General features: G+C 46.6%; 1 protein-coding gene across 1 annotated transcript in view; it reads left to right on the forward strand.

Annotated features, from left to right (window-relative positions):
* The first annotated feature begins 10731 nt into the window (after positions 1-10731).
* The window catches only part of CACNA1B (calcium voltage-gated channel subunit alpha1 B), a 306849-nt gene continuing 291046 nt past the window's right edge, over positions 10732-26534 (forward strand). The window contains exons 1-3 of the mRNA XM_080403088.1: positions 10732-11033; positions 13236-13341; positions 19820-19959. Of these exons, the coding sequence (XP_080259214.1) occupies positions 10753-11033; positions 13236-13341; positions 19820-19959 (527 nt within the window). The 5' untranslated portion in view covers positions 10732-10752. The remainder of the gene's footprint in view (positions 11034-13235; positions 13342-19819; positions 19960-26534) is intronic.

Genomic DNA, 26534 nt, shown 5'->3' on the forward strand with positions numbered 1-26534 from the left:
CCTCGAGTTGTAAATTATATGCTCTCCAAGGTTGGCCTCAGAAGACTTTCTGGGTGGCAGGAGGCGGTGGTACCTCCTGTTACACAGCATCCCAGCAATGAGAGCATCAGGAGCTCCTGTCAGGGTGCATCACATTGGAAGGGAAGTGCCTGATCCATGACACTTGCTGGTTGTAAGTGTGCCTTTTTCACTTGGCATTGCAAAGGCTTGGCTAGTTTCAGGCACAACCAGAGATTGGTGTATGGAGGAAAATAATTTTCTGGTGGGAACTTGAAGTCTTAGAGACTTAGGAAGGTTAGGAAGCAGCCGGGCAGGGGTTTGCAACTTTGGGCGGAGATGTTCACCTCTGCAGCAGCAAGGTGCAGAGCAGGTATCCCCGAGGAAGTGGCTTCACCCATGTGCGTATCTGTAAGCGGCTCCATAAAGAACTAGATCCTTTCCTTAAAGATTTTGGAAATGTCCAATTTTACACATGATGTCCCAGTTACCTACAGCAGGTTCCAGTGCTGGAAACCAGCATGGATGAAAATCCTCCATCCCTGAAAGAGACTGAATGGACCCGCCACAGGGCAAAGTTGCTGCTCCCCTCTTTCAAGAAGAAACCTGTCTTGTGCAGAGCAGGGGTGGCTTGGTGCTCTGGGAGGCTCAGCCATAAGCTTTTTGAACAAATGCTAGCAGCTTCCCTCTGCTGAGACAGACTGGCTTTAGTCTGGTTTGTTTACAGAGTCTCTGGCATATGAGCATGCAAAGGAGCTGCAGGAGCAGCTCTGTGCTGTGGGAGCATCTGTCTGTCATGTGGACCAGCTTCTCACAGTGCCCGATCCTGGGGAAGGAGAAGGGTCCCCCAGGTCGTGGCAGGGAAGCTGGACCACTCTGAAGGGATGAGAGCCCTGGCAGGGCTCCAGCTTCCCCAAGATCAGCATCACAGGAGGAAGAGCTCATGGTGGGCAGTGGGTGTTCTGCTCCCAGAGCTTGTGGGAATCAACAAGGAGTGGCCAAATACCTATATATATACCTGAAGAAGCCACATGTGCCTGTGCTGAGGATGGAGGAGCTGTGTAGCGTGGCACTGGGGGCTGCCTAAAATCCAGCGCCAGCCCGGAGGCTGTGTCCCGTGCTCCCGGAGGAGCCCTGAGCAGAGCTGACTGCAGAGATGCTCCCGATGCCTGGAAGAGCTGATGTCCCCTGGCTGGGCAAGGGGCTTTGCACCTCCCCCAGCAGCTGCCCTTGCAAATCATCAGTCTTGCAAAGGCTTGTAAAAGCCAGAAACCTGCTTAATTGATAAGGCCACCCTCCTGAGCGCCGGGGGTCGTGCTGGCTGGTGAGAGCTGGCTGGTGGGGGTCGGTGGTTACCCAGGGCCGCGGCTGGGACGTGCGGGGTGAGAGGAGTTTCAGTTCTGTCCGTGCTGGAGCAGAGGGCGCTGGAGCCCGACGAAAATCCCGAGGCTGCGGCGAGCGGCTGCCCAGCGCCCGCCGAGCCACCCGTGGGCTGACGAGGAGAGCCCACCGGCTGGGTTCTGTGGGAGTGATGTGTGTCCGTGGTGGGCAATTTCCCCCTTGCAAAGGCGGCCTGCCCGCCCCCCCCACCCCCGCCCCGGGGTGATGCCTGCCCCTGAAGCGTGGGGCCGGGCAGGAGGACAGGCTGAGGCTGCAGGGGAATGGTTTTCCTCCGAAGCAGTTTCCCACCTTCTTCCCAGCAGCTCTGGGCAGTCTAGGAAGCCAGACCCTCGGCTGGGGTTTCTGTCCCTCGGCCACCAGCTCAGGGACAGCGTGTGCTCCTGCCTCCTCCCCGCCCTGCCCCCTGCTCTGTAGCGTTTCCAGCCTCCCTCCCTTGGCACCCGGAATTAGCTCCGAGCAGCTGGTACTTCTTGCCAGAGGGATAAACACTTCAAAATGCTGGTGATCACCGGCTTTTGCATTTGGGATTACGCTAGTTTGTACCTTCTTAGCCCCTCTGTGCTGGCTCTATAACCTGAAGAAAATCTTCAGATTGCCTATTTACCACTTCAGTGCAGTAATCTTGCTCCACTGACTGGTTTTCCCCTCTCTTGTGACCCTGGGGGTTGATTTTCAGGCTTTCCCACATCTCTGTTTCCATGCTGTCTCATCCCCCTCCTACCATCTTCATGGGTTGGAAGGTGGCCCCTGCCTGTGCCTTGGGCTGCTGCTGCTCCTGGCCAAGGGCATGGCACTGCCAAGGATGGCTCTTCCCCAGCATCCCCCCACTGCTGTGGTCCACGGGCATGGACCCTGGGGCTGCTGCTGCCACAGACAGGGGCTCAGGGGCTGGTGGCTTGTGGCAAGGAGGAAGCGTGGCCCTGTTAGCTCAGCACTTCTCAAGCCAAAGGTGTAGCAGCGCTCTCCTTCCCTTCTGCAAGGAGCGTCACTGTGGGTTTTGCTTGGTCCCCTGCCTGTAGGCGTGATGGGTCTCCTGGGCAATGAGCTAATGTCCTGAGTGGTTTTGCTGGCTCCTAACCCGAATAGAATCTTCTCCCACCCGTGAGAAAGAGCAACCCCCACTACTTCATTTAATATTTGTGCGATGGGGGTAAGTGATATGCCTAAAGGATTAACTCTTTCTTTTCCTTAGTCTCTCTTCACTTTACTGTGTAAGCCAACAGAGAGAGTGTGATAGAGATTGCTGTATCATGTGTGTGTGACCACAAGAGATTAATTAAACAGCAAGCCCTAATTACTAAGGCTAAGGCTGACAGACTTACTGTGCCTGTAAAATAGCTGAATACTTCATTTACACTAGCATGTGGACATAACTTTCACCATTAGCTGAATAAACAACGAGCACCCAAGCTAAACGGATTGGTTGCCTAATAGATGTACCATTATAAATGGAGCTATCTCCTGGCGCAGGCATTTGGCTGCCCTCTGCCTGGCTCTGGCTGGCCAAAGATACAAAAAAGCATTTTTTTGTAAGGGGGAGCTGCTTTACAATACACCAACCTGCCTACGCCTGGGGGATTCCCTGCCTGTCAATATTATTCAGCTTTCAGGCTGCTTATCAAAGTCGTTGTCATTTGCATTTCACTGCAGGTTGGGGGGGGGAAAAAAAAAAGGAAGATATTGAAAGGCTAAAACAAAACCCCAACTCCCAGCGCAAGGCAGTGGAAGTAGGGCATCTAGCTCCTATTTCTGCCTTTCAATATCTTCCTTAATAACAATAATAGATTCTGAGAAGTGAAAGTTAATCTGTAGCTCCAGAGCTTTTTATTGTGTTTCTCCCTTTTTGTGTGCATTAACCTTTCAGATTTTAGAAGGCTGTGGAGTGTGCATTGCTTTTTTAATTCTTATTATTCTTGCTTGCTGCATAGTTCCTGATCTGGTCCTAGACAGAGTACCAGCTCATCCACGCATTAACTGTAGCTCATTGAGCACTTCATCAGACCTTCAGCCTGTCTCTTAAATTTATGTGTTAGGTGGATTGGAGGTCCCGAGTGGGTTTGAAGCTTCACTGAGCTGAGCACTTTGCAGAGGAGGAGGGAGCATCCAGGATCACAGAGATAATAGCTGAAACAGGGAAAAGATAAACAAAGGATGTCTGGACGCCTGTTTCAGGATGGGGGGAAATACAGCGATACAAAGGCCTGTGGTGTGTCCATGTGCCCGGGACTGCTGAGGGTGCTCGTAGCAAAACCTTGGTGGACCCCGTGTCTCCAGGCTCTGGTTCAACGCTTTGCCAGCGGGCAGTAGCACTCACTGCATGTTGGCTAAGATTACTCCTGCCACTGCAGTTTTGGGAAGGGGGAGAAGTTACCTCTGCACTGGCTTTGCTTCTGCCTGCGTATTTGATGTGTGGCTGAACATGTCTGCAATCTCATTTAGTCAAAATGAGTTAAATGCTCAATTTTTAGCTATCTCAGCCTACTTTTAATATGCATAGTCTCTTTTATTTTGTGCCATATGAACTGAAGACCCCACAGAGGAAACTGATCCTTGTTTTCTGTCATCTGACTGCATCACTAAAACCTATTCCTTTTCCTCAGTTAAAAGGACCAAAACCATCTTGAAGCTGGGAAGACTTGGTTTGTGCTGGTAAAAGGATTCAAAGATACTTTGAAGAACATTTCCCTGCAACAGTGTTCTGCAAGAGGATGTGACGTGTGAGGTGAGTGCCACCAACCTAACCTGATTTTAGCTTTGCCAGGATTTCCTAAGTCAGTATTGAAGGATGAAGGTGAACTCTCACTTACTGCAATTGCAGCACTTCCGATACTATCATTACCCTATATTGCTTCTTTGCTCCATAGTGATGCCGTCTGGGAGGTAAATGTGCCCAGACAGCTGTTTCCAGCTGTTCCAGAGCAAAGGCTTTTATTTTTAGTGCATGAAAATACTGTAGAGGTTACCTGTTCCCCCGACATGACCTCCCTCAGAGACTTCGCATACACACATGCCTAATTATTGCAGATGTCAGAAGCAGAAACACCCACAGAAGCTGCAGGTGCCCAGAAAGCAAACAATCATCCTCCTTAGTTTTAGAATATGAACTTTCACAGCAACAGCCATCCTACAACTGAGGAAGAAGAAGGCTTTGCAATGTGTTATTCCTGTTTATTGTAATATTGTTCTTCTGTCCCCAAGTTCTTCAAAACTTTAGAGGCACTTGGGAAAGGGGCCTTCCTACAATTTGTCATTGGGCATCTCAACCCAAAACTTGGCAGCTATAAATGCTGAGCTGTTTGCCTGTATGTTTGTTTCTCCATATTTTCTCTCTTTATGCCTGTAGAACTTCTCTTGCCCGTCACTGAGAAGATGACAAGCTCTTGGTCCTTAATCAACCTGTGTTCAATAATAATCCTGAAAATAATCCAGGAGAAGTGTGATTCCTTTTGCAGTGTGATTTGACATGTACCTGATGCGCTGGGAGCTTTGCATTAATATACAACAGGCGTCTGCGGGGGCAAGTACAGACACTGCTCAGTTTATATGGAAAGGAAACTGGGAGAAGGCTGTCTTCTGCTTGCCTTAACCTTTGGGCAAGTGACTGATGAAATTCCAAAACTTCTCTGACTTTCCTTTGCCAGCCCATCTGGCTCCTGATCTGGACCAGTAGATTTCTGGTGCTTTATCAGTCCTTATGATATTTCTCACTCTTGGATTTCAAGAGTGATGCTCATGCAGAGCTGAGTCTCTACATTACTCTAGTTTGTCTAAAGCCAGATTTGAAAAGGTGTTTCAACACTAGATGTTGAGAAGCTGAGAAGCATCTAGGCAGATTTTCAGAAGAGTCTAAGCAGAGGACAGACCTGAATCTTAAGGAGGATTAGATGTCTAACCATTTTGTGCCACAGACATATATATACTGAAAGACAGACTAAGGCTTACCTAGTCCCCCTCTCTGGTGATCAAGTCCTCAGCTGAATTGAGGTCCGAAGCAATGGAAAAAAAAGTGTGAACTTGTTGCCTTTCCCTGCTGGCTGGTCAGTCTTGGAGACCAGTCATGTAGAAATTATCTTAGAAATGCCACAAAGAATAAAAGTATGAAGCCTGATGCAAAAATAGTACTTTTTATCCATCATTTTATCAGAATTCCCCTGCTCCGAGCACTGGGTACATGTAGGCAGGTTGCTTTTCCACAGAGCAAACACTGTTATGGTGTTGCTGGGGCTGGAATGTGGTGCACTGACACTGAAAGTGGGACACTGGGCACCAGACAGGAGGTTTCTTGTCTGTCTTCAATGCACAGACAACCTTGCTTCACGGTGTCTTGTGAATTCATGGCTCTATTGCTGTGAATTTTCTAGTGTGGTGTTTTTCAGACTTTGATCCTGCTTGTTGAAGCACTTTCTGAGCTGACTGCCTGGTTATTTAACTACCTGGGACATGAAACAAAGGTGCCAGCAGACTTAATTGCACTAACTTCTTCCACAGTCAAGTAACAGCTGCTGGGTTTCGTGTCATGGTCTGTCTACAAAGGAATTAAGTTCAGTAGAAACAGAGTAAGTGCAACTGCTCTTGGCTCCTGGGGTTCATTCAGGGTTAAGAGGTGATGTGGGGAAGGTGCTGAGCTGGCACTCATGGTACCTGATTTCCCTCCATGACCCGCTGTGTGTTTGCAAGCACTGTGACTCTGTTTCCTTTTCCTCCATTTTAATGGTTTAGACTAAGCTCTTGTAAATCATAAGCCTGATCTGATCTGATCTGGGCTGGGAAAGCGGTGTGGTGCTGTGGCCTTGGGATGGTGCTAGCTTGGAGGTTATTGCGCCCCATCATGCAGAGATGAAATTGCCACACCAGCCAGCCGCAGCCCAGGGGCTTTGCTATCCATACCCCCAGCCCAACTGATGAACTCCCAGGAGCAGGGTGCCTCCTACTCTGCACTTGTGCAGCAGCTAAGGGTAATTGGCCCCAGTAGTTTAGGACATGATTACAGATGACACCACAATCATGACGTGTGTGTAGGAGGAGCTGTGTCTTCATGAGGCCTCTCTTTCCCTTTGTCCACTCTTTTATCCTTTTATTCTTTTGCATAATAACACTCTGCATCTTCTGGCAGACTCAAGCACCAATCTTTAACAGTTTTCTCTACATTCATCACAGCAGGGTTTTCCTCTAGCACAGCTGGAGTGAAACGTGTGCATGCAAGTGAGGAGAGCAGGATTCGCTGGCTGCTCCATAAGCTGCTTTTCTTGGCCCGGAGCTGTGGACCTTCCTGTGGGCTAGAAGGTGATGTGAAGTCTGTGGTGTTTGTTTGTTTTTTAAAGGAAAGAAGCTAGTGAGAGCTGCTCTGTTTGAGAATAGCCTGGGTTCAGAGCTTCAAGGTGTGTGGGATTGAGGTGGCTGCTCTGTTCCTCAATCTTGCAAATTCTGAGAGCAAATAACAGCCTACCTACAGTTCTCTGATCCCTGAACTCACCTGGGCACAGGGAGTGCCGGGAAACCTTGGCTTTCCCTCTGAGCTGCTCAAGGGGACCAGGACCCAGGGGAGTCAGAGTGTGGTGGGAGTCCCTTCCTCTCCTAAAGGAAGAAATCTTACTTTCCTGCTGCTGTTTCTGCAAATGTATCCCTCCTAACCTGCTCAGTGGGGAATGACAGCTGAGGGGATGCTGGGATAATGTCCCTAAATTTTAGCCACAGTCCCTTATATAGAGTACCTGTGCTCATGTCTCTGGAGCACAGCAAGTTGGAAGTCTACTTCGTGGTTCAACCAGAAAACCTCCCAGAGATGGATCCAGACTGTCCCAAGCGTCCCCATGAGCTGCTTTGCCACAGCAAATAAATAGTGCCACTGGTGCATGCCATGATCTAGGTGCCCTGTCTCAGCAAGGCAGGCTTTGCCTTTCCAGGTGGAAGTGCTGCTCCATTAAGCCCAGTCACCCGCCTCAGGCTTGGTGCCTGGGATGGGGGTGAAAGTCCAGGGAAATGCTTGGCTGCCTGGCCAAGCTGCTCAGCGAGAAGGAAGGCTCCTTGCTGAAGCCAAGACAGCCAGTGCTGGAGAGCAGTGTGATATGCTCACCTCTGTCTTCGGGGTTTATGAGGAGTTACTCATGACCAAATCCATTTTTAGAACTTGCCATAAAATGCTCTTTGCCCTCCTGTAGTGGTAGATTATAGATGTCTGACCTGTTTCAGTGCTCTAAATTTTTTGCTTTCTCTTAACTCCCCTGCTCTTTTCATAATCTTAAAAAGGCCAAATAAATCCTGATGCTTCCCTTCTCAAAGCTAAATAATCCTGCAATTGCAATCTCCTTCTTGTCTTTAAGGCTTTCAATGCTTAAAATCTGTGTGATCTTCCCTATGGTGTGTGTGTGTGGGAAAAAAAAAAAAGAAAGAAGCCCTGAGCATGCAGATTGAGAAAAGGGCAAACTGGTTTATAGCGCATCCCCATGACATGCTCGCATCATTTTCTTGCTGTCACAAACACCCCCACCACCCTGTCTGCTGACTTCACTGCAATGCCATGGTGGGGAGTTGTTCCTGGGAGAGGCAGGATGGTTTGGTGGCTCTGGGAGTTTTACCTGATTCTTAATCCCACCTGAGGCAGAAGGCAACACTTTTTTTTTTTTTTTTAACTTTTCAGATCTGTCATGTCATTCATCCACCCTCCCCATTTTGCAAACACAGAAGGATGCAGACATGAAGATTTTGGAAACCAACTTATTTCTTTTTTTCTGGATGATGATTTCCATCAGAAGAGGTGGGGGATTACTGAAAATGGCATTTCCCCTTCTAGTGACTGCTGATAAAAAGAGCCAGATTTTTCCACTGAAAACCACAAGACCACAGAATATATTAGATTTAGTGACCAGAAGCAGAGAAGTGAAAAAATTAGACAACTAAATAAATCAGCTGGGGGAAACTTGATTTCCAGATGAAAAAATGAATTCATTATAGAAAAAATGCAGTGAGAATGAAAATGTTTTTAGGGGAAACTTTAAAGAAAAAAAACCCCAACATCCCTCTGCTCTGTTCAGCCTGTGAGTGCCCCACATGCTCCTCCTCCCTCCACAAAATAAAGAAACTTTCCCTCATAAGCCAGTTGTGTGGATCAGCTCAGCAGTGCTTGGGGGTGAAGGCTGACAGGAGGAAACATTTTAATCTCTGCCGAGGGTCTGCTTGAGTGTAACAGGGATCCTGAGCCAGCAGGAGCTGGAGCAGCCTGGTGGCAGCCAAAGCATGAGGCCTCATTTCCCAAAGTCTTCAGCTTCTTTCTCCAGGTAAAGCTTCTCCCAAAACCTCCAGCACTCAATTTAATCTGCAAATCACCCAAACCTAGGGTTTGGATAAAGTCCTCTTATTGTATTCCCAGCATGTGCATGGGAAGGCAACATCCATACCAGAGCTTCTTGCTGATCTTTCAATTGCTGATCAATTCCCAGGGCTTTGCAGAAATGGTGTGGCCACGTTCGTGTCGGGGCGGTTGGTGGCTGTTCCTCTACCAGACCCTCAAGGCAGCAGGTTGTGATGCGCCTTCCTCCCTTGCTGCTTCCTTCTGTGGCTCCTTGGGTTAGTGCTGTTGCTGGGTCACCTTCGCAGCCAGTGCTGCCTCCAAGGGTATCTTCTGGCTGTGCTGTGGTGTGAGAAAGCCCTTCAGATGCCAAACCCCTGGGTAAGAAGCCACTTTCTTCTGGGGAGTCACCCTCTGGATATTGCCAGCTCTTATTTGTGCCATTTGTGGATGTTGCCAGCCCTCTTGCAGTCTGCTGAAGCCAACAGATATTATTGCTACAGATTTGCCTAGTTGGTGCGTTGGTTTTGAACTGAGATGGCTTGGATGACTAAGGCAAAACCCACATTATCAGCAAAGTCCAGGGTTTCCTTTCTGTGGGAGAAGTGACAATGCCCCTCTGTGACTACCCTGACTTCTCTGGAGGGTACCTTCTAAAAGTTAATAGTTTGTATTCCAGATTTAGCCTAAATGGGAAAGCATGTCCTCACCAGCTGCTGCAGTGCCTGTTGACATGAGGCGCTCCAGGAACGAGGAGGAGTTAGCTTTCTGACTTGTGCTGGATGGAAGCAACAGAGGGTGTTGGAATAAACAGGATTAAAGGATTTCATCCATACGTACAGGATTAAAGGTATCCAGTGTCCTGCCGGAGTCATCCAAACCAAGGAGAAACAAAGTAAGTTGTCCAGAAGGGCACAGCTCTGTTCCAGGCCAGCCTGTGTGCACCAATCCTGCACCACCTGGGCCCCCTGTGCTGGTGCAGGGGCTCATCCCCCCTTCTGTCCTTGCCACGGGTCCTGGGGCTGGATCTGGAATGAGCACCCCCATCACCCCACACCCCAGCTCCCTGCCTTGTGCCCCCATTTCACACTGTAACACACCCCCACCCCCATTGCCCCCAGCCTCCCCCTGGGGGTTCTGGGGGCAGGGGGCAGGGGACGGGTCCTGCCGCGTCTGGGGGCACCCCCGGCTTCAGCAGCTGGGCAATGCACGTCTGGCCAGCGCACACCTGCGCAGCGGCGAGCAGGGGCAGCTTCGCCTGTCCTGTTCCCCCTCCCCAGACAGCGGCACCCCGCGGCCGGGGCTTTGCGCGCCCGCGGAGCCCTGCGCAGGGGGCGGGGGTCGATCCCTCCTTCCCTGCGGGGAGTGGCCGCGGCTGGGCAGTATTTATCGGGGTGGGCGGCGGCGGCCGGGCCGGCTCCATCCCTGCCTGCCATCCCTCCATCCCTGTCTTCCTCCATCCCTGCCTGCCGTCCCTGCCTCCCTGCATCCCTGCCCGCCTCCCGGTGCCGGTGACTGGAGCGGGCGGAGCCGCGGCGGCCGATTGGCTCCGGGCATCACATGCGGCGGGGCCGTGCCGTGCCGAGCCGGGCTGGGCTGGGCCGGGCCGGGTTGGGCTGGGCTGGGCACGGCGGAGCGCTCCCGCGGCGGGCACGGCAGCAGCGCAGCCCCTTCCCAGCCCAGCGCTCCGCCAGCCTCCGCGGAAGGGAGCGCGGCCGCCCGCCCCCCGCCGCCAGCCCCCCGCCGCCCCGGCCATGAGGTCGGGCCGGAGAGACGGCACCGGTGCGGGGAGGTGAGCGGAGCCCCGGCGCCTGCCTCCCACCCCCGGGCAGCCACAGCGGCGGGGAAGCAGAGGGGGTGGAGGAAGGGAAAGGGATTTTTTCTCTCTCTCTCTCTTTTTTTTTTTTTTTTTTTTTTTTTTTGTAAATCAATCTATATATTTTGCCGCGATCAATCCCGATCCCGCAACTGAAGCCCCCGGAGGGAGAAGTGCTGCGCGCTGTGATGCGTCTTCCTCTCGCCTCGGCTGCCAGTTTGGATTGTAGCGCCCGGCTCCGTGCACTGAGAGGATGGCTCGGTTTGGGGATGATCTGCCAACCCGCTATGGAGGTGGAGGGCCGGCCGGGGCTGGAAGAGGGAGCAGCCGGCAAGGTGGCCCCCAAGCCGGCCAAAGGATGTATAAACAGTCGATGGCTCAGAGGGCCAGGACTATGGCTCTCTACAACCCCATCCCTGTCAAACAGAACTGCTTCACAGTCAACAGATCCCTCTTCATCTTCAGTGAAGATAACGTTATACGGAAATACGCCAAGAGAATAACAGAATGGCCATATCCTTTCAGGGAGGGTGTGTGGGCATGGTGGGGAAGGTGGGGAGGGAGACTGGGGGAAAGAGACACCCCCCTCTCGGCAGCTGAGGATGAGTGTCTGGTGTTAATGTAGACGTGCATGTGTGAGCCAGTGTGTGTAATGGGTGTGTGTGACAGGGATCCGTGTGTCCAACATAATGTATGGCCGTGTATCTGGGTATCATAGGAAATTGCTTCTGTGGGAACGCAGAGCGTGCTTTCGACTATGCCAGGGGTGTGTGTAAGACATACGTGCATGTCGGTGTGTGCTTAGGTGTGAGAGATACAGTTGCATAGATTTACATTTCCTACAATTGAAGCCAAATGTGAAGGGTTCTGTGAGATTCAGGATAATGAATCCTGATTCTTATTTCCATCTTAGAGCCTTTCAACTCTTCTTTCTCACTCTGAATAAAAGAAGGAACATGGGATAAAAATGGTGACACGTTGGCATTAAAGCTGCATTGATAGTAGGGACATTGATAGCCAAGATATCTTATGAATCCCATTAATACAATCATTGCAGCTAGGTTTTTAGTGGATCACCTTCTGAATCCTGAATTAAAATCAACATGAATCTTGTCACTTTGGTTAGGTGTATAGCCAAAGCTTAGGCTGTACTTAAAAAAAAAAAAAAAAGAAATAAAAAAGAAAAGCTTTGTGGCAGAGAGAGGTAGTAAGTGGAGAGAGGGATCATCTGCTGTGTTGTGAAAGGGGCAGATGCTTTCTGTCTCAGAACCAGCTCCCAGGCCAAGTGAGCTGCAGAGATCTTCCTCAGAAGGGGGCTTTGCTTGTAATGATGCACACAGTGGGGTTGTAAGCCATGGGAGAAGGGAAACAGCCTATTTGAGGTTACCAGGGAGTAGATATAGTGTGTGTGTGCACGCGTGTGCATACAGGAGTGCATTACACTGGCGATCTCAAGGGAGCTGGTTGTTTTCTTTTCATTTGATATCACACACCTATTAATCCTCAGCTACCAGCAGCCAGGCCTCCTCTCAGCCTCCTAGCAACACTTTCAATTGCCACAGAGGCCAGCTCCAGTTCAGGCTTCCCCAGTTTTCACTTCCTGAGGGGCTAACAGGAAAAAACCCCACACCAGTAGAGTGAATGCACTTCCCTTCCCCCTGAACACACCCGCGCATATTGATTTTTCTGTCCGTATTATAACATCCCAGAGATTGCTGTAGCTCCTTATCTATTGCTCCTTCCCTTCATTCAAGTCGGGATAAACAGGCCCCAAAGCTCCGGTGGCAGGCAGAGCATCGCCCTTCCTGCAAGGGTAGGCGCAGTCTCTTCCTCTCCTCCTGCCCCTCGGGCGGCCGGCCTGCGTCTGTCTGCCGAGGTGTGGGGGGACCCACGGCGCTGCGGAGCCGCGGGCCGGGCCGGGCCGGCAGCGCGCCCCACGCCGGAGCCGCGCCGGGCGGGCGGGGCAGGGCGCTGTCCGCGGTGCTGAGCGCGGCTGCCCGCGGAGCTGCCCGCGGTGCTGAGCGAAGCCGTCCTTGGTGCTGGGTGCAGCTGTCCGTGGTGCTGAGCGGAGCCCCGGCGTCCCGCCGCCGACCGCGCTCCGCCCGGGGAGAGCCGGGACTCGGCACAGCTCCGCGCTGGAGGCGACGGCGAGGGGCAGGGGGCTGCCTGGCGCCGGATTCACCGTCCCTGGGGTCCCTTCCCCGGGGTCCCTTCCTCGCACATCCCCACATCGCGCCGGTGGTTTATTCTCTCCGGGAGCGGGCATTGCAATCCAGCAGCAATTCCTGGTTCAGACCTCTGTAGACACTCTAAATTGAACTTTTCTAGCCCATCGCTTATTTTCACTATGCACTCCAGTTAAACGGCAGGGAATTTCTGAAGAATAATTCAGCAGATGGCATTCAACTGTATAATCTATTTTGGGGCAGTTTAGCTTATTGGTGTCATTTAAAAATTATTAATAGCTTTTTGTTTCCTTTGGACCATTTGCTTTCTTGCTCCCAAATTTCCTGAGCAGCTTAGGTTCTAAGTCACTAACTCTGTCAAAGAAGAGAGCCATTTTCCTATTTCCAAAGTCATCGCAGAAAGAACTGAGGAAGACAAGGAAACTAAATGTCTTCAAAAAAGACGAGAGATCTTAGAACGCTCAACTGATGTAACTGTTTAGGTAGAAATGGGAATTGAATGAGTTTCTCCTTGTGTTGTCTAGTGTATTCTTTAACTTCTGGTCCCCACTCCATTTGAATACATGATTTTAGCTACAATCATAGCCAATTGTATTGTGCTGGCTCTGGAACAACATTTGCCGGATGGAGACAAGACACCTATGTCAGAGAGATTGGTGAGTTGTATTCACTTATTCACTTTTTTTTTTTTCTTTTTTTTTTTTTTTTTTTTTTTTTCCCCCTGGGCTAATACAAAAGCAGTAAGTTACCTAAAGCTGCAAGTGCTTGTATCTGTTTTAAATATCCACATGTAAACAAACAGGCATTGACCTGACAATCAGAAAAGATAAGTCAGTGACAACAAGTATAACTCTGACCTCCCAATCCCATCTTCACAAGAATGCTTCATCACTCTAACCAGCCCTGCCCCACTGCAGAAGAGCTGAATCTTACATTATGATTAGAAGAGCAGCAAACTTAGATTGTCTATAAACCAGGACAGGAAGGGACTGCCAAATGCTCAGAATTATCTGTAGAATCAAATGAACTTCTGTGATATTTTCCCAGGAAGTGGTAGAACAGAGTAACCTTTTAGGTTCGTATGTCTTACAGCTATCTTCCTGATACAGCATTTATCAAGGACCCTACAAAGCAAACTTTAGGTTTAGATGATTGCACTTCCCTTTCAAAAAAAAGAAACCAACTTACAGAAGAAAATAATTTACCTGCAGGGTTTATGTTAATGAGCCAAATTAGCTTATTTCAAAAGAAAATACAAGAATAGCTTCAAAATCATTCATCCATTTATCATCACTGTAGGAAAGATAGGTAATATTAGTTTTACTTTTTTTCCCACTGTTAATGATCTGGGATATCTTTCATGCCTAAATGCATTAATCCTGGTGCACGTTCAAAGGATAAATAAAAATGGATCCGTATGTGTTTTACATGTAGATATTAAATTATGCAAGCAAAGATAATATTAGGCTTGCTGCCAAAAGCTAGAGCCTCTGAATGCTGGTTGCTGCAGTTTCCAGGGTTGGTCCATACCAGTGGGCAACTCTCACAATCTTATTCTTCAGAAACAGGAAAAAGTGTGTAAGTGATAGATCTAGAAAGAGCTTCAGAGTCAGCTAGTTGATACTGCCCACCTACATTGTGTTTGCTTAGCCTCTGAATTATTTCTACTTAAGAAGAGATAAGGAAAAAATCAGAGAACACGCATGTATGTTGATCTTTCTGCCATTAACACATCTTCATATGTTTTGGGGTTCGCTAGTAAAGCAAACCTGGGCTCGTGAGAAAAGCACAGATTTAACCCAGGGCAGTGATCGAGAGCTGGGAAATGCCTTCCATAGTTATAAACATATGGACTAGTGAAGGAGAAAAGTAGTTTTGTGGATGTTCTGGCTTGGTAACCCTTTGGTGATATGTTCTTTTAAGCAGCAGTGTGTATGGTTAGCACATTGTTTCTGTGTTCCTCTATGTCACTATATACGTAAGGGGATCCTAGATTGTTTTTTATTGGTCCTTTCTCCCCTTTTATTAATTTCATTTTACAACACACACACCTTCAGTTCCTGCCCAAATCGTTCCAGAGGGTGGCACTGGCATTACCACCCAAGAGTGTAAGACAACTGTATGAATTCAGTGCACAGTCTCCAGCTTGCTGGCTCTGCCTTGGTGATGAAGGAAGAATTAACCCCTGAGTTTTGTCCCAAACACTGCTGTGCAGCATTGTCTTTGATCCAGACATTCTGGAGCCATTTTCACTACACCACATTTTCAACTCTGAAGGTTTATCATACCCTTTATCAAATCCTCTGAAGGGGTTTATCATAGAATAACACGTATGCTGGACAGATTAAGCATTGTGAGTAAGAAAACCTGTCTTCTGGTTTTCAAAGTAAAACTTTAGAATGCTCCTGCTGCTTCCATAAACTGTAAGTTTCACTGAGAATGTTACAAATCCTTGCCAAACCAGAGTGGGCAAATGTTCCCATACATTTACAGGTTTGTTGAGCCAAATTGTAAGTCCATGCACAACAGCAGGTGCTTTATTGCTGTCTTTGGCAGGAATGGAATGGGGCTTTTTTTGGTTAATGATAGATGGATATACCTTTCCTTCTCCTGGGTTCATTAAAATCTCCAAATTGGAGTGAGGGCTCATGACTGAAGAGCTAATCATATCTTAAGGTATGAGATGTACATCACAAGCCATTTGTGACTGGGAGGTGTAGGCAGAGTTGCTGAAGGAAAATCAAAGCTTCCCGGATACTTTGTGCCACATATACAAAGACAAAAAAATCTCAAGATTGTCTGTTTTTTAAATCTGAGGAAAAGAGGGAGGACTTGATACAAACATTTTCATTATTTTTCTCTTTTAATCAAAATTTTCTTCTATGAATATTTCAAGAGATCCAAGGTATTAACCTGCAGTGCAGTCTCACTTGGCTGTTTTCTGTGCTCATGTTACTTGCCAAGCAGGGTTAATTAAACACATGGGAAGAGCAAGTGATGTCTCAGTATATGCAGTATTTCAAGAATTGGAGTGGCTGAGTTATGAGTAATCTTTCTTTGTCCATTTTCTGTATGTAGTTTGTAGAATGGAAAAGCATCACTCGGCTCTAGGATGGAAAGTCTGATCAAAACCAGGGCTCTGAAAAAACACCGTCTGGTGGTCAAAGCATTTAGTGGTGAACTGGAGCATGGACTTCAAGTCCTTACTCTTCAGACAAGAGAAATAAGCTCATTCTTCCAGTAGCAGCAGAATGGCCTACCCCCTAAGGGCTTGCCTGCTCTGAGCTGTGAGCCTCGCATGCTTTGGCTGCTGGAAGTGTTTATTTCACATCAGTAATTATCCACTGGAACAGAGATGCTACAGACTTGCTACTGTCCATCTCAGCTGAAAGCCTTAGCCAATAGGTTGTAGAGTCGGTCCCTCTCTCTATCCGAATAAATATTGCGTTGTTTGTATACAATGAAGTGATGCCAGCTGAAAAGATGCTGAGGGAGTTGTGCTGAGTAGCCCAGAGCCTGCTGGTGAGAGCTCCAAATGTGGGAATGTGAGCTTCACATCTATGCCCTGAGTGGCCTTGCAGGTGGATGTCTTGTTCATGATGCTCTTGGCTGTCCAGGCTGAGGCATGCTCATTCTCCCTGTCTCCTTCCTAATTTCTCATTTTTTCATGAGGCACTTCAGTAGACCATAGATTTGTCCCAGCCTGATGGAGGTGATATCAGAACTTGCAGGATGGGAAATTTATTTTCTGCCCCGTTCTGGGGCACACCCTGTTTGAAGACACCAGTGGGTCTGTAGGATGTTCATCTGCATGCCAGGGCTCCGAGTGTTTGGCTTCCCTGGGTGTTTTTGATGTGAGGGCAGACTATAACTTTTCTCAGACATTCAGCATGACAGCTCTTGCACTTTACTAATGGATTTAATTTTTTATCCTATCCACAGCCGCTTCGTGCAGTCATATGCGAACTGTTCATATTAACCTTTGCATGAACAAAGCCCTACACACCCAAACCGATCAAGGCTGTCACATCCAAAGGCCAAGGAAAGACACTAGGACATGGACTAGGAATAGTAATGACTTTCCAGACTCAGAAGTTGTTTCTGATTTGAAACATATTGATTAAATGTGTGTTTGGCCCAGCCTCAAGCTTTGCTGTGTCCACAGCAAACAACCTGCTAGCACAGCTCTGGCTGCTACCCAGATTCTCCACCCTCCTTTCAGGCATGCACAGTGATACTCTTCATCACCTGCTTTCCCACTCCTGAACCCAAGCAGCAACACAGCCTCCTGTCTGAAGGGGCTGCAGGACACCCTGGCAGCAGGGTTTCTGAGCTGACAGCAGTGTCGCTTCAGTGCTGCGCAGGGCATCACACCTGTGTCCTTGCCCTCCAGCTCCTTCCCTTGCACAGAGTCAAGTGAACCCGTTTTTTTCAGCAGCAGACCCCACTACCTAATGGGGCATACATTTTATTTTTCAGCCTGTTGTTACTGCTTTGATTCTTAGGCTAAATTAGTGTCAGTTTAGATAAGCTTTAGTAAAGACCCTCTTTCTATCCCCTCTTATTTCCCCAGCTACTAACTGCCAACCTTAGAGATGGGAGTTTTCCTTTGACCCACTTCCTTAGAGCTCTGTGTAGTCCTAGCTTTGGGAATAGCATATTCTATCAAACCCTTGAGTACCTGAAGCCTGGCTTTTTAAAGCTGGGAGCTGTAATCACAAGGCACCTGACCTAGATTGAGCATACGACTGGTAGCAGAGTAGATACAAGGCTTCCAGGAAGTGACGGAGTTAGTGAGGGGGAGTGTATGTGGGTAAAGGTGTGTTTTTTTTCTGGTGTGTGTTAGAAGAGCTGTTTTTAGAAGCATGCTAGTAGCTGTGGGATGGAAACATAGGCTGGGCTAGGAGACCTTTGTTTGCAAAGACTTGGTGTACTTGTTGAACTAGGAGGTGTGGGGTTGGAGAGCATGCAGACTAGGCTGTCAGAGTGCTCCTGTGTGCAGAAGGGAAAGCAGAGGAGCAGTAAGGTAACTTTTCCTGAAATCACAGCTGATGATTTCTGACCTCTCTTCTTCTTCTTCCCCATTTTCTGTGCTGGGTTGGAGTCCCAGGATGCCTCTAGACCTTCCTGTGGAGAAACTTCTGGAAGAAGACTCTTATTGTAGGGTTTTTGTTGAAGGTCACGAAAACAACCATGGCCTTGCTTTGTTCCTGTTTCTCTGCGGGTAAATAGCACTGACATGGGCAGCTGAGTTTCTCAGTCTGTCAGCAGCAGCTTCTGTGTCCTCTGAGCAGTGTCAGGAAAGCTCTGTGGAGGAGCAGAGGGCTTGGAGGTGCTGCTGTTTGTGGAAACACTTCTTTGGCTGGAGGAGAAGCTAGTTATGGGTTTGGTTTTCTGTCGTTCTGCCCTCCCCCGTTTCAGCCGAAGGCCTGTAGTGTGAGGTCAGCAGCTGCCCACTCTGTGCTGCTGTCTGGTCAGGCGGTGTTTGTGTGGGTGATCTGCAGGTGACCGGTCATCTCGCTTGGCCGTAGGGGAACGGGGGGTGAAGTTGCTGGGCCTGTGAGTTTAGGAATGGTGGAGAGGAATAGAGACAGGGTGAGAGATGAAGTATATGGAGCAGGTGGGGTCACTGAGGTATGTAGGGATGCAGGGTGCTGCTTTGTAGGGAACAAAACTTTAATTCAGGTAATGATGAAAAAGCGTGTCCTGAAGTAGCAATTTGCAACAACTTGGAGATACCTTCAGTGATTAAAGTTTTGTGGCTGACTTGCTGAGGATGCACTAAGTGTGTAAGCCCCTTTGGGAAGGGCATGCTATTATATGGGCCTCCTAGGTGTGCAAATCCTGGCTTTCTGTTGCAAGTACTATGCCTAAAGCATGGCTCTTTGTGCCAGTGCTGGGTCAGAGTTGAGCAAGAGTTGTCGTGCTTGTAAAAAAATTCTTGTATCAAAACGGCTTTCTTTGTTCTGTGGCCACAAGACTTGACATTCATGTTCTTTTTGTATAAAAGAAATAAAATTACCTTTTTTCATCAGTAGAATTAAAAGTGTAAACAGCTGTGCATCAAACAGCAGCTCAGCTCTTTGGCTGTGATGGTCAGAAATGTCAAAGCCACTGCAACAAAGATTTCTTATCTCTTAATTTGGGAGTTTGCTTCCTTTGGGTAGGGCTGCTTTACTTCCATTGACTTCAGCTGAAAACAGAGATCTAAGGCACATTTGGAAGTTGGTTACAGGTGCCAAATGTAATTAACACGTTCTTGAAATTGATGCCCCTTGCTTTCACCTTTTGCTTTGTTCCTGCCTACGTCTTCCTTCCAAATGTGAGTGCTTCCATTTGGCATTGAAATTCTTATCGATATAGTACAATACTGAGGGATCTGGTGCCATAGATGGAAAAAAAAAAAAGATTTAGTAAAACTGTGGAGACTAAAAAGCTTGATTTTTGCCTCTAGTGAGTTAGGATGTGAAGCTGTGATCCTGTGGTACGCTTTAGTCTGCACCACGGGGCTGAGCCACAAGCCTTACTGCTTCTGCTGTCAGTGGAAGGGAGTGGGGGTTTCTCCCTGAATCAGATACAGTGAAAGGAAAACAAATGAGACTGCAGCTGTGGAAACTGATAAAATGGAGGAGAAAGAGTGAAGGAAGAACCGATGGAATAAATGATAAGTAAATAATTTCCTACCAGTGTTTGCAAACTTGCTGTGCTGGCTGTTATTCCCTAAGATATCCTCCTCTTTCAGTTTCCTGCATGAATTGTAAAGCACATTTTTTTTTCTTCCATGTCAATAGCTACAGAAATATGTGATCTCAAGTTTAAGTATACCCTTAGAGCAAAACTCAGTATTAAAATTCCCTCCAGAATACTGAGTAAATGTAAAAAGTGTAGGGTGAAGTGATCAGAGTAAAGGCAAATGGAATTTCCAATGTGAAAAAACAAATTTACCTTTAGAGAAATAGTAACGAAATTCTTCCCTGTGCTTAGTTCCAGTAAACTTAAACTTCTGGTTTTGGGTCTGTTCAGAGAGCTGAAAAGGTTGTGAAGTTGGTGCACATAGCTGTTCATATGGTTCTTGCTATTAGTGCAGAAGCATAGGTATCTCCTTGACACCTCTGACTTTTGTTTTTTTTTCAGGATGACACTGAGCCGTACTTTATTGGAATATTTTGTTTTGAAGCTGGTATAAAGATCATCGCTCTGGGGTTTGTTTTTCATAAAGGCTCTTACCTTCGAAATGGTTGGAACGTGATGGATTTTGTTGTGGTCCTCACAGGGTAAGTGACCTCCTCTTGCTCTAAGTTTAAAGGGGACTCTTGCTTTCATTTGTGTTGGTTTTTAACTGTGGGTTGGGGTGGGAGTAATTTCTCTCTTTAAATAATGACTATTGTGCTGAACGAGTTGCTTTCAAAGCATCGTTTGAACCAACTAAAAGGAGGTTCTGAGGACATTTATTTGTATATGTGCTGGCATGTGTCTTATCCAGATGTGTACTGACATTTCTTGGGACTTTACAGGTTCTAATGGCCAGTAGGTACTTGAACCTGATTTCAGTCAATCTATCTCCTCATGTGATAGGATAACTTTAGAAGTCAACATGGAGTGAGCTAACAAAATTAATGTTTAAGCCATTACAACTCTGAAATCGGTGAAGTTTCTGCAGGAATGAGTTTGGTCAGCTATAAAATAACTTTTCTAAAAATAATTCAAAGAGGGTGCCTGTCTTACAAAGGATGGAGCTAAAAATCTTAACCTGTGCATTTTGTACCATGGTTTAAAATGATGTTGCTGATTTCTTTTGTGGAAATGCTTATGGTATTTCTGTTATACATTGCAACAGCTTCTGTATCTATTGATGTAAATATAGTGTAACGCAAGTGGATAATGAAAACCCAAACATTAAGCAATGGTTATGATGTACAAAGTGTGCTTTAAAGCTCCGAAATAAATGCTTCGAAGGTCTGAGTAAGGTCCTGATCTTGCAGTCTTCATCTTGGAAGGATTTCAGTCAGTTTTTCCTCAAGAAGACTGCAGTCTGGCTTCTGTTATTAATATGCACTCATTTCACACACCTTCTCTGCTGCTGTGTGTGAGGAACATATATATTCCTTAGTCTGGTTGGTGGAGTACAGTAGGATGCTGTTGGGAAAATGCTTCCATACATATACAAATGTATTCATTAGATACATTATGACTATAATTCTATTTGCATTCAGGGTACCATGTGATATAGCAATTCAGAGGCCAAAGGGAATTCTTTATGTATTGAAAGGAAGAAAATAAATATGCAGGGCTTGATTCCCCTGCTGCTGGGGCTGGGTATTTAATCAATAGAAACTTCAGTGGAGCCATAAGAAGAATCAGATTTACATACTTGGAAGCATAGGGGGTACCAGGATGAAAAGAGAATTAGCACAGATGCTACAATTATTCACACCGACGGTATGTTCTGATTCCTAGTTAGCGCTATACCCTTTTGTGTGTTTAAAAAAAAAAATTCATATATAAAAAAAATAATCAAGGCCCTGATGGTGGAAAGGACTTTGGCATGTGGTTTAATTTATCCTTCAGCAAAGCATTCAAGTACATGTTTGAATTTAGCTGACTCCAGTGGTTCTGTACTTAAAGTTAAGGCTATACATAAAAGCTTTCCTGAATTACAGCCATGTTGTTATTTGTTTAGGCATGTTTTAGATTTGTCTTTTTTTATAAACACAGGCCAAGAATCAAAACGTATTAAGAAAAAAAATCGAACCCAAAAAGAGCCTAACTGTGACGATGTGAGATGTTCAAAGTTTTGCAACAGTAGCTGAAACATCACATGAGGAATCGCAGCTGAGTGTGCAATGCTATAGCTGTGGCACTGGCGTCTTACTGGTGCTGATTTCATTGTGAGTGCTGTTTGCAGCACTGTTTGATCTCTGAGCATAATTGCGAAATATCGGCTTGATTAGACAGCTGTAATAAGGAACCCTGTTGCCATCTGCAAACATGCATATTCTTTTGAAGTACAGTCCTGTTAACGTCAAAGCTGCTGGTTTCCAATGGTGATACTAGCTGGGCTGTATTGAAATTGTCTTGTACATGGACTTCCCACCAGGCAGGCAATGCAGGGAAGGCAGGGTGTAAACTGATTGACATTTAAATCCAAGAGTCCTCTCCACTGAGGAAACCCACAGGCCTCTAATCCTGTAATTCAAGGGCTGGATTTAGCAAGATGCTTGAGCTTGTGCCTAATTTTTGGTGTCTGGGGTGGGGTGAGAGAGCTGCTGAAGATAACAGGGTTATTTGTGTGCTTGGTTAGATGGATGCTTTCCTGAATCTGGGGCTGTATTTCCAAACCTAGTGGTGAGATGGAGGGACCTATAGCAGAGAAATCATGTTGAACGAGCTGCAGCTTCACACAGGGGATTGAATTAGTGTTTTCTCTGTAGCCTGTTGTGTTTTCCTCTGGATTTCCTAGATCCTTACTACGTTCTTCGCTCGCTCCTGTGTTGCCATGGGTCTGTGCTGGAAAGCAGGAGCTCCTCTTCCTTGGGTTTCCTTCACTGGCCAAAACCTGTTCCATCTGCCCATGCCCTGCCCTAGCTCGGCTGACGGGGGAAGCCTGAGCAAGGGCCTTTATCGGAGCCAGGCATCACCCTGGCAGTTCTGCATTGGGACTATAAAGGCAGGTTGCTGAGGAAGAACATTTACTCCTGACAACCCTGGCTGTCTCTCCAGGGAGGGGATGTGGGGTGGTGACACAAGTAGGACCTTAATTTTTGTTTCTGTGGAAGATAGTCTCATGTTTCGAAGAATGATCAAGCAGGTTCTGTAATTTATTGGAGAATAATAAAAAAGGGACAGTGCTAAACTCGTACTTAATGTGTTCTTATAAATATAGATAGGTAGGAGATCAGTTTTTGAAATCTATTACTACTCTATCAAAAGCTTTCCATTGCCATATGTGCAAGGTTTCTACTTGAAAATGTTACTTCATGTTTCCCAGGCAGTGATCAGCATTCAGTTCCTAAGCTCAGTTTTACATTGATCTTCAATATCACAGAGGGATTTTGATTTCTCTTTTTTCTGTGTAAGCATGAAAGATCACGAAAATGCATTTCATGATACCACACGTGGAGTTGTATACCTGCTAATCCTGTTGAGTGCACATTTTTATTAAGGTAAATGGTGAATGTCAGAAGAATCTGATCTCATTTTCAGCTTTTAGCTAAAACCCATAAAAGCAAAGAGCAGCTTTGCTCTCGTTAGCTGTTTCCATAGGAAGAAGGCCAGCCAGTGTCTGGGTGTGTTTTGGAGGAGGCTGTGGGAGAAGGCTCTGCATTTATTGAACTCACCCTTATGTAAATATTACAGTGATCACGCAGTAACCCTTTCCACCTGTTTTTTTCCAACCTCCTATTTTTGCTGCTCAGTGCCTGCACACTGGCGTTGATGAATATGTATTCATTATTTATTTATTTACATAAAATTATTTATTTACATGCAATAATGGACATTTGGTTTGTCAAAATCGGACAGTAGAACTTGTTAATCAGAAAATAAATCAGAGTTGTATTATATGCAGCCAGGATCAATATCCTAATGAGCTAAACCAGAGTCTACAGATAGTGGCCCAAAATGGTTTGGCTTGTTGTTCCAGAAAACACTCCCTCAGTTTCTTTCCACAGCAATGCTATGGTGCCTTTTTCTCATTTACTTTTAAGGAAGCATGCTGATTTGCTATTAATAAAGCCCTGGGAAAATAATAGGTTGCTGGTCCTCGAAAGTTGTTTTTTTTTTTTTTATCTCTTGATTTTTTTAAGTAATTTCTTGTAAACTTCTCCAGTTGTAGATGAATATCGAGGAAAGCTGCCCTGCTGTGGTGTGCCTATTCCTATTGTGGAGAGAGACACATGCGTTTTATAGCTCCTGCTCATTTTATTTTCATATTTTTATGGGATTGCATTTGCTCTAGTGATGACATCAACCTCTAAATCACGTAGAAATGCAATTTCTCAGCTGGCCTGGGACTATATGATCTTAATGCACTTTTCCCTAAGTAGGAGCAAAGGGACTTTTTACGCTATTGGTGCAACCTTTCTTGGGGTGGAAACCTCAGAAATCCATAGCTGTCTTGGGAATGAAGTCCTCCCTATATCCAGCCCCCTCAGATGGCAGTGGATGGAGCTATGAGCCCGGATTCAGGGCCTCGAGGGTTCAGACTGTTCCTGTTAGAGTTCATGGGATGACTTCTCCTGGTGTCCTGGGCTTTCAATGCGATAGCCTGAAGAACTGCGGTACTGGATTAAACTGCATCATCTCTAACTGTAGCTGGTGTAATAGGGTGGCAGTTAAGGGGAAGAATGGAGAACAAGGCATGGATAAAATGATCCTTCTTTTCCTGATTCCCAAAACTCAGTTGTCTAGGGATTTATGAGAAAAAATATGCATCTGATGGCTTTTAAACTGTATGGTTCAAGCAGACAGTCTTCCTTGGTTGTGTTTTGCAGGCTGTTTATACTTTTGCCTTTATCATATCCTGGGTAATGGGTTTCATGGTTTATTTACATAGCACGAGAAAATGTGCTGCTTATCCCCTTTTTCACCACTAGCTTGATGTCCATTGGCACCTTCTATATTTTGTGTAGCAAGATCTGCAGAACAATCATTCCCATTTCTGCATGCTTATGGTTTTATGAATCCCCAGCATTTCCCCAAACAGAGATCTATGCTGCCCAACCTCCCTCGACCTGAAAGCTTTTCTCCACACCACTCACCTGTGCTGTTGCTCTGGTCCTTTCCTAGCTCTATCATATCCCCTTGGAGGCGGCGACTAGAACAGCGTGCAGTGTTTGTCCAACACCAAGAGTTGCTGAAGACTGGTATAAATAAATGAAGCGCTTGGAAGGGTTGTGCTCTGTCCTTTATGGACAGAGTTAATTTTTTTGGCTTTCAATCAGCCTGGATTAAACACTCTCGAAGAGTCCTGGTAGCTTCTTGAGCCAGTTGGATCAGCTGCCTGGATTTCTGGATGGGACTGGCAGAGACAGTGTGTGCCAGGCCTGGAGCTGCCAAATGATGTTCACAAAGTCTCTGTGCTGTTACTGATGTCTCAGGCTGTCGGGAACAAATTAACAAAAGCTAGAATTATCTTGAATGTCTGGATGACTGAGAAATGTGTTCCTAGCTCCTGGTGATGCTAATAATTTGAAGACTAACTCATTTAGTAGCATAATAAAGACCTGTTCATCCTTGATGCTAGCTTTGCTAGTTACCAGGATCATCTTAGTATGTGGGCAGTCCAAGATGCTATTCCTGGTGCAGTGTATGAGGAGCAGCAGCAGCCTTGGTTGCAGTGATGGCTGTCAAAGGGGGAGGCATAAGAACCATCCAGCCTGGTCTGAGTAGCAGGCTGTGAACCTCTGATCTTTCCATTTGAGGTGGACATACACCTTAGACAGGGTGTGGGGTGAGATGCGACCATGAAAGTATGAAAGAAGTAGATGTCCGGTGGAGGGCTGGGATTTTTAAAGCTGTCAAACATACATAGATGCCTATAGTCTTTAGCATTTTTTTCTCCTGTTCCTGTGAATTTGAAAGCTTTTAGACTAGGATTTCTGAATTATGAGGTCCTATGTGATGGGCTCTTGCATACTCCCCCAAAACACCTCAGTCTTGCCACCTGCAAATAATCATAGAACATGGTAATTTGAAAAACAAAATTAAAATGAAATAAAAGCCCTTGGGTGCCCTGCCAGCATCACTTTGGACACCATGCTCAGTGCTTTGTTTATAACCTTTAGAGCTAGATACCCAGGGAATAAAGGGGCTAGGAGCAGGGAAATGCAGATTTCTCTCTGCTTTTCCAACATGGAACTTCTGGCATTTCTATGCTAGAAAGGAAAGCTGAGCAGCAACAGGATTTGGGAAAATGGATACTTTAAGAGGGACAAGTTTCATCTTGATTAGTTGTCACAAGGAAAACGAGTAAGCCTCTTTGCATGGTTATACAGTATGGGTGGTGACGGACAAAGGCTGATTGCTATTAGCATTGTGCATGAGTCATGCCAAGAGCAAAGCCTCTATAGATTTTAATGGAGCTGATCCTTGTTTTCAATTTCTTTTATGTTCTAATGACGGATGGATACGTGCTGGCTCAGAAAAGCTAAGGGTACCTTCTGAAATTAAATCAGATAAAATCAGACACGGCAAAGAGAATTTACCTGTTTTCCTGAATGCAGGGTGTTGACTTGTGATCGGGCTGGTGTAGGGGGGCAGTAATGGAGGAAGGCAAGAAAGCAATTTTTTTTTTTTTTTTTTGAGGCAGAGAAAACAAGTGGTTGGTAACTGAAAGGGAAGAGAACATGTGAGGTCTCAGTTAGAAGAACTTCCAACTGTTTTTGACTGTTCAATTTTCTGTCCCCTGGCCATCTGGTCTCTTGGGGAGCTGGAGAAGCAGTTTCTTTCAAAGGAGAAGATGTTGAACAGGGAGTAAGGATTTGTGGGCTCTAAACCTACCTTGGCAAACGTCCCTGCTTCCTTTTATGCACTGTTACAGCCAGTTTTGCCCAGTGGGGGAGCAGGTTCTTTGAGACTGGAGCTTGCTTTCCCTCTGGGCTTGTTTAACCAAGCAAAGGGGGTCCCAGGCCATACCGAACCGGTTGGAGTGTTAATTAGAGCTTCTGTCTTTTTGTATTATAGTGGCTTTTGTGCACTGAGTCTGGTGGGAGTGGGCAGAGGCAGGCTGAGTTAAGCGGGTGGGTGTCTAGTTGTGTGGCTGGCTGCTAAATTAGAAGAAGACTTTCCTGAGCAGTGGAGGACTCAGGGCTGTGCTTAGAGGAAGGCTACAGATGGTCATGGACCCTCA

This window comes from Falco punctatus (genome assembly GCF_963210335.1).
Source record: "Falco punctatus genome assembly, chromosome: 9".
Taxonomy (NCBI): Eukaryota; Metazoa; Chordata; class Aves; order Falconiformes; family Falconidae; genus Falco; species Falco punctatus.